General features: G+C 47.3%; 2 protein-coding genes across 7 annotated transcripts in view; both read left to right on the top strand.

Moving 5' to 3' along the window:
- Positions 1-12786, top strand: part of LOC119504584 — a 77790-nt gene that overhangs the window by 41356 nt on the left and 23648 nt on the right. For all 6 annotated transcript variants that reach the window (XR_005210598.1, XR_005210597.1, XR_005210595.1 and 3 more), the window contains 2 exons: positions 3819-3910; positions 12111-12257. Coding sequence is in view for 1 of the 6 variants with exons in the window: in XM_037796834.1 (XP_037652762.1) it covers positions 3819-3910; positions 12111-12257 (239 nt within the window). In the remaining 5 variants the exon portion in view is untranslated. The remainder of the gene's footprint in view (positions 1-3818; positions 3911-12110; positions 12258-12786) is intronic.
- On the top strand, positions 6092-9616 carry LOC119504583 (nuclear pore complex protein Nup153-like). The gene is given in 2 exon segments (XM_037796833.1): positions 6092-7185; positions 7187-9616. Coding segments are annotated over 2 exon segments (3054 nt in total). The 5' UTR covers positions 6092-6513; the 3' UTR covers positions 9569-9616.

Here is a 12786-nt window from a genome sequence, read left to right as displayed (position 1 = left end):
TTAAATGGTGTGGGATATTATCACATTGTGTTCTTGATTTGCATCTCCCTAATAGCTAGTGAAGATGAACGTTTTTTGCCATTTGTATTTACTCTTCAGAGAAATGTCTTCTCATATCTTTTGTCCATTTTATAATTGAGCTGTTTGTACTATTATTGTTGAGTTGTGGGATTTCTTTATATATGCAAGATACCAGTCTCTTATCAGATACATGGTTTCCAAATATTTTTTTCCCATTGAATTGGCTGCCTCTTTACATTTTTGAGAAATTCCTTTGAGGTGCAGAAGCTTTCAATTTTGAGGAGTTACCATTTATTTATGTTTTCTTTAGTTGCTTGTGCTTTGAGTGAAAGGTTTAAGAAGCTACCTCCTGATACAAGGTCTTGAATGTTTCCCTACCTTATCTTCTAGGAGTTTTATGCTGCTGTCTCTTACACTGAGGTCTTTGATCTAGAGTTAGTTTTTATGTAAGGTTGTGAGGTAGGGGTCCTCTTTCATTCTTTTTGATTGTGGACATCCAGTTCTCCCAGCACCATTTATTGAAGAGACTGTTATGTCCCAGTTCAGTGGATTTGAGGGCCTTATCAAATATCAGTTGACTGTAGATCTGGGGGTTGATTTCTGAATTGTCAATTTGATTCCATTGATCTATTTGTGTATCTTTGTGCTAATACCATACTGTTTGACAACTGTGGCTTTATAGTAAGCTTCAATGTTAGGCAGTGTAATTCCACAGTCTATTTGTTGAGCAACTGGGGGGTTTCCTGGAGTCTGCGCCCCAGGTTCCTTCTCTGACGCTAACATGGGCTGAGTCCCAACTCTCCTGGTGGATGGAGTGGCCCTGCCTTGTCATCCTTCCTCCCCCTGTGTGTGGAGACCAGGGATGCCAGGGCCTCGGTGCTGTCTTCCTGTGTCCTTGAGCAAGTCCCCCCACCTCCCAGGCTCTCAGTTTCAGGGGCTGGATTCAACTGTCTCTGCCTGTTCAGAGATAGCCTCTCTTTGCTATGGGGCTCACCTCACCTCCTTTACAGGATAAGGACTTCTGGGGGCATTCTGGGTGGATAAAGACATGGAGGCCCTGGGCTGGTGGTGCTCTGTGCCCACCAGTCTGCTGGAGGTGCCGGGCCTGGTCCTGATCCAGAGTTGGCGTTGGTAGGGATCAAGCAGTTCTGGGCCCCGTCAACTCCCAGGCCCTCCGGACCTTCCCATGGGACCTGCCCTGGTGCCCATGCTGCAAGATGTGCCCAGTCTCAGTGGGGTCATGGAGAAGGGCTAGCTCCATCTCGGTTTGTCTCTCCCAGGCTGGATCAACACCACTCATCCCTGTGGCCTGCCTGACCTTTGCAGCACATTTCCTCCACAGCCTGAGCATGGAGATGTAGACGAGGTATGGCCCCTCCACACGACACCACCCCTGGGCTCAGTGTGCAGGGCTTCCCAGGCTGTGCTGTGCCTGTCCCTGTCCCTGTCCCCAGGCTCTACAGTGCCTGTCCTTGGGTTCTGTGGGCAGCATCTGCCCCACTGTGCTGTGTCTGTCCCTCGGCTCTGTGGGCAGGGTCTCCGTCCACCATGCTGCACCGTCACTGGTCTCTGTGAGGGTCTCTCCCCCCACCCTGGATCAGTGTGATGCTACCTTCCCTCTCCTTGGGTGAGGCCTGTTGAACTCACTGGACCTCTGTGTGCACGTAGATGAAATGTGCAGTCTCATGAGCCTAAGTCCTGTCTTGGCCATCTTGGTGGGAATGGAGGCTGGAAACAGGTGACCCTTTGGTGGATTCTGGGTACATTGGAAGGCACACTCTTTTCCTGGCTACTGACCCTTTCTCTCTAGTGACCACAGTCATGGGCTTGTGTGAGAATGAAGCAGGCAGCTCCTGTCAAGGCCCAACTTCCACCCCCTGAAGACAGTCTCTGTGCCGTGGACCTGTTCCACCTCTGCAGGGCCCCAGTGGGGGAGCCTGGGGTCCTGTGGCCTTGGTGTGGGTCACTCTCTGTACACTACTGGCTCTCACTGCACTAAATTGCTCTCTCCTGTGGCTTACAGAGCTCATGAAGTGGAAAGAAGGTTGAAACTTGCAGCCTGACTCAGTTTCCAAACTTTGAAAGGGCCTGTTGGTACATGGGAAAGCATCTGCTTGAGGCATTCAGAGGAACCAGTTGCCCTGTATGTGTGTGTCTGAGCCCATGCTTCTCTGTGGGGAGCGGGGGCTGTGGGGCTATTTCTTTGTGGGTAAAAACCAGGGATGCCAGGATACCGGGAACTGGGATGGGGACCCATCCCCTTGGTCTGGGTGCTGCCTTCATGTGACCTTGACCAGGCCCCCTCCCCTCCCCGAGCCTCAGTTTCCCTATCTGTATGATACAAGGCCTGGATTGAATCAGCAGTGACTGCTCGAGCATGGCCCGGAGGCCTACCTGGAGGGGCCATTTGGTAGTTTAGAAAGAGCATTGGGCTGAATGATGAAAGGGGCAAGTGTGCATTCTACTTTGTGCCTTTGGCCTTGGTGCAATTATTCACAAACCCCATGCACTCCCCAAATGCCTCCGTGAAGATAGTCAAACCTACGTGATGAGAGACTTGAGATCGGCTGTGATTCTGCATCAGCCAGGCAAGAGACCCTCTCACTGACTCCGCTGTGAAGTGGGAGTGTATGTGCATGTGTGTCTGTGTCAGTGTGTGCATATTTGGGTATGCAAGTGTGTCTGAGTGTGTATGTGTGCACTTGTGTGGTAGTACATATATGTGTGAGCATGTGTTCATGTGCCTGCACATTTGCATGTGTGCACGTTTGCATATGTGTGTTGGTGTGTGTACGTGTGTACATGTGTGTACATGGTATGTCTGCGTGCAAGTATGTGTGCATATGTGAGTGACTTCTCTGTGTGTGCATGTGCACAGACGTACATGTGTGTGTCTGTGTGTGAGAGTCAGGGACTCCCTGCAGCTTGGAGAGGAGGAGGTGGGGAAGTGTGATGTAGGCTCCTTGCTCTGTGCTGCCTCATTGGGCACCCCTCGCCAGCCTATTGTCTCTGTCCCAGTTCCATGCCCTGCTGAGTACTCCTTTGGGGCCCAGAAGAACTTTGCCAAACTGCCTCTGTCCCTGTGAAGGATACTGGCTATAGGATTTTTGCTGTTATTTATCTCTTTTTTTTTTGCAGTTGTGGTCTTCCCAGGAAGTTGCTTTCTTTCTGATAAAAGTCACAAAGAAACAATTTTAATAGAAACCTTTTGCACTTTGGGTGTAGTTTGAGCTGAGACAACTAAAAAGACTCTTTCATCTCTGCTGACCAGGTTTCAATTAAATTCATCAACAGCCCCCAGAATGAGAAGCCTGAAGCCAGGCTCTGCCAGAGGAAGTGAGAGCCTAGAAGGGGAAGCTGGCACAGCCTGGGGGCTGCCCATGCCCATCAGTGGTCAGGAGTATGGGACTGGGCAGCTGGGCAGACAGGTTCAAGGTGTGACCATGGAGTCGAATCCCATGGTGACAACGGTCCAGGCTGTCCCCTGGGACTTGGGCCCCTCCTCTGCAGAAGGCATGATGATAGTCCGTGCTTTGAAGGCCATAGGGGTGTTCCAAGCTCCAGTTCTCCCCATGGGTGGCTGCTGGGCACAGCAGGCCACGGGCACCTCCTGTGTTGGACCCTCCCAGGGTCCATGAGGGATGATTGGCAGTTGGGCAGGCTGCTGCTGGCAGAGGCCCCTGGAAGTTCCTGGACACTTGAGATGCCCCTGGGCTAGGGGTTGCCTGCTCACTGGGGCCGGGCACCTGGCAGGGCCCCCCTGAGCTAACCCTCCTCTCCTTCCCCACCCCATCCAGGTTCTCACAAATCTGGGAAGCAGCTGCTGCCTCATTGAGTCCAAGGAGCTGAAATTCTCAATGGAGCTTGCAGATCACGGACTGAAAAACAGGTGAGAAAGTATCTCATGCAGGACGGTGGGGTGGAGAACAGGGTGGCCAGGTGGGAAAGAAAGTGCCAGAGCCTGGAGGAGGGAATGTCCAAGGGCTCATTTTCCTACCCATGAGAAATGTCACAGGAGGTGCTGGCAAGTGGCACCTGGCATGGGCTGGCCCAGAGTGTGATGCAGCCTGAGTCAGACATCCCAGTGCTGCCCCATCCTCCTGACACTGACCTGCTCTGAGGGATGGACGGACACAGACAAGAGCACCCTCCCACCCAGGGCAGCAGGCTTAGATGGTGGAAGCAGGTGGACACCCCAGGATTGCTGGGAGACATGGGGAAGGAATGTGAGCCAGCACGAGGCCAGGCGGAAGGAAGGCAGATCCCAAGGTGGGGAAAGACTGCCAGGTGTGGACACAGAAAGGCCTGGAGAGGGCAGGGAGACAGTAGGGTGGGGTCTGTGGGAGCAGCAGCTGGTGACTGGAAGGGTGGGCAGTCCAGCGGGGTTCCGCTGAGCCCAGAGGTGGAGGCCTCGGGAGTGGGTCGCAGAGCCCGGGTTCAGGGTGGGGGTGGGGTGGATGACGTGGCGGTTTCACATACCTGTGGGTTTTTGCCCCTGAATGTTGGGGAATTGTGTTTGGGTCACGGAAGCATTGCAAGTGATAATGCGTCTGCATCCAGATCTTGTTAGGCAATGTGGCTGCATGCATTAGTTTGGGTGTGGGATTCCTGCGTTGTGAATGTTTGGAAATGTGTTGGTGGGTGCTCATCCGCATGTTCTTAAGGCACTTTGAATGGCCATGTGTGTTTCTTGTATTGATTTTCAGATGTGCGTCTACATATATTGGTATTGAAGGGTAGCTGTATGAGTTTTAGTGGGTTGGTAGGGTGTCCTATATGTTCAGATTGTAGGATTCTGTGGCATTTGCTTTGTGTGACTCTTTATGCACACAGGTATGTGATGTGGGACCGGATATGTATTGGTGATTATATTTGCCTACTTTTGTGTGTTGTGTATTTGAGTATATTCGAGGCAGGTGGAAGTTGAATTTGAATTTCATTGATGTATGTATTTATGGTGCGTGGGAGTTTCCACATTTTCTAGGACTATGTGTTTGCATTTTGTAGTAGGAAGTCGTTAGCATGCATTCTGGGAGCCGAGTATTTGATGGAAGTTTGGGTTGTGTGTTTCCAGTGATGTGGGACAATTTTATTTGTATGTAATGGAAGCACGTGGTACGATTACCTTGGAGTATCTGGGGTTGTGGTAATTTGTTGGTGTGTGAATTGGGCCTTGGCAGAGATTTCCTCTGTCCTCATCTCTGGCAGACTGGAGATGTTTCTTCGTGTCTATGTAGTGTATACTAGTTTGTGTGCACTCGAGAACCGGGCGATTGTGTGCAGGTTCACGGTAGAGTGGTGGATGAGATAACTCTTCACTTGAAAGTGTGACAGGGACTGTGTTTGTGTGGAGGTTTTCTGTGTATAAGTCAGAGAAGTATTTTGGCCGTACATGGTGGTAAACGGGCATAATGTGTGGATGTTTTGTATGGTTTCAGGTGTGTGTGTACGAATTTGAGTGTGTGTAGCATTTCCCCTTGGATAGGAAGAAGTGACTGGAATATGTGTAAGTTGTGTGTGTCTGTTTTCCAGATATAGAAGGGGCTGTGCCTGTTCTTGTGATTTATAGCATGGTTTTGCCGATATGTTTCGGGCAAAAGTAAAAGGTTCATACTCAGTGTGCAGGTGTATTCTAGGCGCATGTTTTTGTAAAAGGGGTTTAGGTTCACTAAAGCTGGATGGAACAAACTTGGGACAGTTATTGGTGCATATCTCCTCCCACGGCCGGGGCTCCAGGTGAGGGCAGAGAAGGCTGGCATGCGGGGTGCCATGGAAGCCTGAGGTGCAGTCTTTGGAAGTGGATCCCAGAGCCTGGTTCAGTGTGGTGGGGAGGGGTCATGGAATCGTTTAATATAGGTGGGTTTTTTTTCTCCCTGAGTGTTGGCAACTTGTGTGTGCATCACCTCCGGCTCACTCGCGAGAAGTGCAAGTACATGCATGTCATGTTATGGAGTGTGCACGGTTGATGGCAGTAGCACTGTGGGTGCTGTGCGCAGAGAGGGTGGGTTAGCGGGCGTCGCTGGTGGCATTAGCCATCTCAGCGCTGGCCAAGGCATCAGAAGAAGAATCCTCAAGGCCAGCATTTGAGTTGGGCCTCAATAATGCTGGGAGCTGCCCCCTGTCTTCTGGGAGAGATCTCCATGGAGACCGCCCCACCCACAGAGGTGGAATTCTGGGCAGGCAGCATTGTCTTCTGGGAGAGATCTCCACGGAGACTGTGGTATACACAGAGGTGGAATCCGCAGGAGGCTGCAGTACTTCAGCCACCTCTTGGCTTTCGGTTGCTGGCATCGTTGCCCACTCCCCTAGCGAGCACTGTCGCTCCACTCTTCTTCCTAACCTCGCGGTCCCTGTTGTACCTGTGCCCCCAGCTTGGGTGGTGCGGGTGGACATCGGGCTGGGCCGGGGCCGGGGTGGTGCTCTGCGGCCTTTGCCTCTGCCTCTCCCACCCTTCTTACCTGCCCCAGAGCTGGAAGCGGGGCAGCCTCTGCCATGGCCTCCGGATCCCCACGCATAGGGGGCAGCGGAAAGATCCGGACGCGGTGTTGCCACCCCGGTCCCGTGAAGCCTTACTCGCAGGGGCGACGGCGCCAGCTGGGCATTCTTAGCAGGGTTACAGAATGTCTTCAGAATAACGTGCCAGCATGGCTGCAGAGATATTTCAACAAGAATGAAGATGTATGCAGCCGCACAGCAGACCCAAAGGAGACTCCGTGTTCACAAGAAAATAGGGAAGATGACCACATAGTGTGTGCCGGTGAGGAGAGCTCTAATATTAATGATGGGAGGATCACTAGTGAGTCAGCAGTCAGTAATACAGAAGATGCCTCGACAACCAGCCCTGCTTCTAATTATGCAGGTGAATTAAACAGGCCCTCTCTTCGTCGGAGCCACTCAAATTTCTCCATGTTGGAATCCCCTGCATTGAATTGTCATCTGTCCACATCATCAGCATTCGTAATTGGCAGTCGTGGATTTTCCCTTGTGAAGGAAATTGTAGACTCTACCTCTCAGCATGGTGATGATAACACGTCAACTAGCCATCGTGATTTTTCAGCGAGAGGTTCCGATAAAGCTATGGCTGCTTCAAAGAAGCCTTCAGTGCCACCTCTGTGGTCCCCAGAGGCTGAGCAGTCTCATTCACTCTCACAGCACACTGCCACCGGGCCAAAAAAAACCAGCGTTCAGCTTGTCTGCATTTGGGACACTTTCCCCTTCATTTGAGAAATCTTTGATCTTTCAAACAAGTCAGCATGGAGATCCTCCTTGTTATCCTAGAAAAACAACGTTTGGTGGGGCAGCAGCTGCTGTAAGACATTCTAAACTAGCAAGGACCCCTTATCAGGCACCAGTAAGAAGACAGATGAAAGCTAAGCAACTCAATGCACAGTCCTATGGTGTGACTAGTTCAGCAGCTCGGCGAATATTACAATCTTTAGAGAAGCTATCAGGACCGCTAACAGGTGTTCTTTCTTTTCCTGTGTATTCTCCTCTTGATAGGAGTTGGATAGATAACACAGATTTTGGGGCCAAAAGAGATAAGGTGGATTCTCAGTATCCTGTTCAAAAACTCATGTCCCCAAAGCTAGTTTCCAGAGCAACAAATCAAAGTGTTTATTTTAAACCGTCTCTGACCCCATCTCATGAATTGAGGAAGGCTAATCAAAGAATAGTTGAAAAGCACAGTACTCATGAAAACAGTGTGACACCAGGACAAAATAGAGAACAAGAAAGTGACTTTCCATCTGAGAATTTGCATCTCCCTGCACCCAATGGATTGTCTTCTGGAGTAGGTAGTAGAGGTGGCATAATTAGATGGGAGAGAACACACTTCCTGGCATCTAAACCACCAGTGGAGGAGGAAATGGAAGCACCAGTATCATCAAAAATCTCTCTACCAATCACCAATTCTTCACTGCCTACATTTAGTTTTCATTGTCCTTTGCTGACAACTTCCTCTCCAGCTCCCATGAGTCCTTCACAATCAGTAACAGATAAGGTACAGATGATTTCTCCGAGCAGCACTGGCAGACCCATGTTTAGATTTTCTTCTCCCATTGTAAAATCTACTGAGGCAGTTGTACTACCCGTATCATCTGCTGAATTTACATTTAGTATGCCTATTGCAAAAACAGAACTTCCAGACACCAGTAGTACTTCAGAACCTATGATAAGTACTTCAGCTCAAGCTATCACTGCAGTGAATAGTACAAGCTGTAAGAGGAAGCTAGATGAAGATGATGAGGGCCCTCCTAGACCTGCAAAAACCCGGAAAGGAGGAAGAGTCCTTGATGTTCTGAAAACCCCTGGTTTCATATCACCAAAGGTAGATGCTTTTGCTGCTCAGCCTACCACAACAAGCCCGGGAGTTTTTACAGGACCAGCCGTATGTAGGTTTTCCTCTAGTGAAACTGGACTTGGGGAAAGTTTAAAAGCTAGATCATCGTGGCGCTGTGGTACATGTCTACTCCCAAACAAAGTCACCGATGATAAGTGCATAGCCTGTCAAGCCACCAAGTTGCCACCAAGAGATACCACTGAGCAAACAGCAATTGGAACATCAAGAAAAAGTGGCAAACCAACCATTTCTGCATCAGGGACAGGCTTTGGGGACAAACTTAAACCGCAGGTAGGAACTTGGGAGTGTGATACATGTTTAGTGCAAAATAAACCTGAAGCAATAAAATGTATAGCTTGTGAAACAATCAAACTTGGAATTGGTGTCAACCGGTTCCTTCCACTGCCAGTGGTTTCAGAAAGTGACATAACTATGACTGCTTCATCTTCTAGCTGCACTGTGACCACTGGTACCTTAGGAGTTGGAGAGGAGTTCAAAACACCAATAGGATCTTGGGAGTGTCCAATATGCAGTGTTTCTAATAATGCAGAAGACAATAAATGCATGTCCTGTATGTCCAAGCAAACAGAGAGCTCAGTCCCTGCTTCAAGTAGCAGCACTGTACCTGTTGGTCTTTATTCTGGAAACAGTCTAGGATTGGAGAAGTTGAAGAATCCTGAGGGAAGCTGGGACTGTGAAGTATGCCTAGTCCTGAATAGAGCAGATTCTGCCAAATGTGCAGCATGCAAAAGTAACTTTGCTGGACCCAGCACAGCTCAGTCTTTGCTATTTTCTCAGCAAAATAGCACTGGTACAGATGTCACCCCAATTGTCTTAGGTCCAGGAGTCATGAGTCATAATACTTCAACCTCTGGTTTCAGTTCTCGAGCTACAACCTCATCTAGCTCTGGAGGACTGTACTTTGTATTTGGCACTGGACCTTCAACACCATCTGCCGGTCCAGCATCTGGTGTTAACCAGACCCCAATGTTTGGACAAAGCCATGATGCCAGCCAGCCTTATCTCACGGCATTATTCGCAACTGGTTCCCAGCCTGCACCACCACCTACTTTTGGTGTGGCGTCAAGTGGTAACCAGCCTGCTGTGTTTGGACAGCAGCCTAGTCAGAGGGCATTGGGCTCTAGAACAACTCCTAATTCCAGTCAAACGGATGAACTATGTTTTCTTTTTCAAAAGTTCATTTTCTGAACTCATGAAAAAAGACTGCTAGTGGTCACAATGCTGATATACACAACAGTTTTGTTAATAATGAAAACACAGAAATACCATACAATTACTAAATGGAGAAGTTGATAGATCTGAAAGGCACTTAGCATGGACATCTTTAATCAGGCTTCCTCCATCAGAAAACTGTAGTGCACAGTACACCCAACTCACTCACTTCACACAATCACAGCACAAACTCAGCACAGAAATCATTCGTTTCAACATCCCCTAATCTATACTGATGACTGAAGCTTCAGAAAAATAACTGATGATCCAGCAAATCATTCACTGATCTAGTCTGTTCTGGCTGTCCCCAGAAGAGTGCCCAGTTCCAACTGGCTGTTTATTTTTCTGAGGAAGCCTGATTCAGGACGTCCATGCTGAGGGCCTTTTAGATCTGTCAACTTCTCTGTTTAGTACTTGTGTGGTATTTCTGTGTTTTCCGTAAGACTATCACCTGTCTTTCGTTGAACGATTAGAGAAAACATCCACAGCTGTATTTCTGTCAGAGGACAGTAAGTTGCCATCACTCCAGAGAAGTTTGGCTATGGTGGGGCAGTGGTGCTGGTGGTGAAGTGCACACACGGTGAAAGAAATGCTGAGAGAGTTTGCTAATATAAGACCTGCCCTACTTCAGATACTCAAGCGAGCCCTACTGACAGAGAAACAAAGAAATGAGAGAGAGGTATAGAGACTTTTAACAGACATATATAGAATATTACATCCCAGGTCACTGGGACACATGTCCTTCACTAGTGATCACGGATCTTTCTCCGGAATGGACTGTATGCGGGGACATAAAAACAAGCCTCAATAAAATAAAAAGTAAAAAAATGAATTTGTTCAACACACGTTCTCTGACCACAATGGAATACAAATAGAAGTCAATAACCATCAGAGACTTGGAGAATTCACAAACACCTGAAGGATAAAAATGAGGGGGAGATGAAAACATTCCCGGATAATCAAAAGCTGAGGGACTTCATCACCAGTAGGTGAGTCCTAAGCAGACTGAAAGGAAGGGACACTAAACAATTGACTGAAACCACATGAAGAAATAAAGATTTCCAGTAAAGATCACATGGTAAATATAAAGACCAATACTACTGTATTGTTGATTTATAACTCCAGTACTTACTTCCTACAGGATCTAAAATACAAAAAGTGTAATGATAAATTGGTGGTTTTGGACTCAATGTAAAATATGTAATTCTTGACAAGAACTACATAAAGGTGGGGGAATGGAGGAGTATAGGAACACACTTTATGTGTCCTATTGAAGTTAAGTTGGTATCAAAGAAAAACAAGATTGTTATAGATTTAAGAGGTTAAATTTAAGCCCCATGGTAAACACAAAGTATCAGAGAATATGACCAAAGAGATGAAAAGTAGAGTAGGGGTTCCAAGAAATGGGGGAAGGGGCAATGGGGAGTTAAGAAATGAGAGTAGGTGTTTTGGTTTGGGGTGAAGGGAAACTTCTAGAAATGGATGGTCAGAAGGTGATAGCATTGCAACATTCTAAGTGTGATTAATCCCACTAATGGAACGCTAGGGAGAAGTGGAATAGGAAGATTTGGGCTATATATATCTTTCCACAATTGAAAAAAAAAATAAGACAGTCTAAATAGATGATAATTAAATGCCAAGGATGATCCTGGATGGGATCTGAGATCGGAGAAGAGGAGGCTCAAATGGACACAGATGGGACACAAGGAAAAAAAAAAAGGAAATATAGAATGTAAGCTTTATATCAATGTTGAATTTCTTGAACTTCTTTGCTGCATTTAATGAGATTTCATAAAATAATGTTCCTGTTCATGGGAAAGGTATATGTGAATTATATTGTTTGTTCAAAGATATGTGCAACTTGCTCTCATATGTTCAGAGGACAGAGCAATAGATGATGGATGTTAGGGAGGGAGGGAGGGAGGGAGAGGAGGGGAAAGAGACAGTGGTGTGACAGGATCTTAAAGGTGATGGATCGGGGTATCGGGGGAGGGGGGTCGGGGTATGACAGAATTCTATGTAGGGGGTTTGTACTGTTTTTACAACTGTCCCTGTAAGATTGAACTTATTTCAAAATAAAATCTATTATTAAATAAAAAGAATAGGTATATCCACTCTTATGACTATAAAGGCTAAAACACATCTTATGAAAGATTAGAGGAACATGGAAATAAGTAAATGGCTTCATGTTAACTAATTTTTTTCTGTAACTTTATTTACATTTCTATTTAAACAAACAAAACAGAACAGAACAGCTGTGACCAAAAAAAAACTTGTTTCCCTGTCAATCCCTCCCTTTTCTTTTCCAGGGCTTTTATAGGTCTCTGTCTTCTGGCATCAAGAATAATGCAACAGTATCTCTGACTGCTTTCTCTTCATTCCAGGTCATTCTATTCCTGCTGCTCTTTCCTACCTTGGTTCTTTACTTATATGTCTCTTTCTTAAAAAATGCTCTTCAAGTTTGCCTTTTTATGTTATTTTATTGGTTACTAATAATTTTTATTTTTATTTTTGGCAGAGAAGAGCAAGTTATTACCCTGTATGAAAACATCAACCTCGTGGAGTTGAGACTCATTCAGCCATATGAACATGTTATAACGAACCTTATCTGTGAGATCAAACTTCAGAGCCCGGAAATGGAAAACCTGGCCATTGCCGTGAAGAGGTATGGAAGTCATCCTTTCTAGGTGGTCCTTTAACTTGCTCTCTGACCCGTGTGGCAAACGGTCTGAGCTACGTTATCACCTTATGATAGCGCTGAGAGGGGAAGCTGATCAGGCGGTAACTTGTGGGGTCAGCCAACAGTCAGTCAGTAGGTCTCTGTGATCCCATTAAATCAACTATTCTAGGCCAGTAATTAGATGTGAAATAGTTTGGAGACATTTTAAAAAAAATCCTACATCGAGCTAATTGAACCATACAGGAAATGGTCTGTCCCGAGAGGTAGGCGTAACTCCCTTTGTAGCCTGGCTTTGTCGCCTACGGGTGTGTGACCCTGGGAAGGTTATTTCATTTCCCTGAGCCTCAGCTTTTGCATTTGCAAAAGGAGGATGACAATATTCACCGCTTTGGGGTGTTGAGACTATGTAGATGACATCAGGGAAGCAGCCCCTTCCACAGCACCCATCACATGGCGGGGGTGGAGCAAGGCTTCTTTCCCTCTTTCTAGCCCTGCTCACCTGGCCCTCCCACCT

Source organism: Choloepus didactylus, chromosome 10, assembly GCF_015220235.1.
Source record: "Choloepus didactylus isolate mChoDid1 chromosome 10, mChoDid1.pri, whole genome shotgun sequence".
Classification (NCBI taxonomy): domain Eukaryota; kingdom Metazoa; phylum Chordata; class Mammalia; order Pilosa; family Megalonychidae; genus Choloepus; species Choloepus didactylus.
Note: the sequence above shows the minus strand (reverse complement) of the source record. Positions and strands in the feature narration are given on the sequence as shown.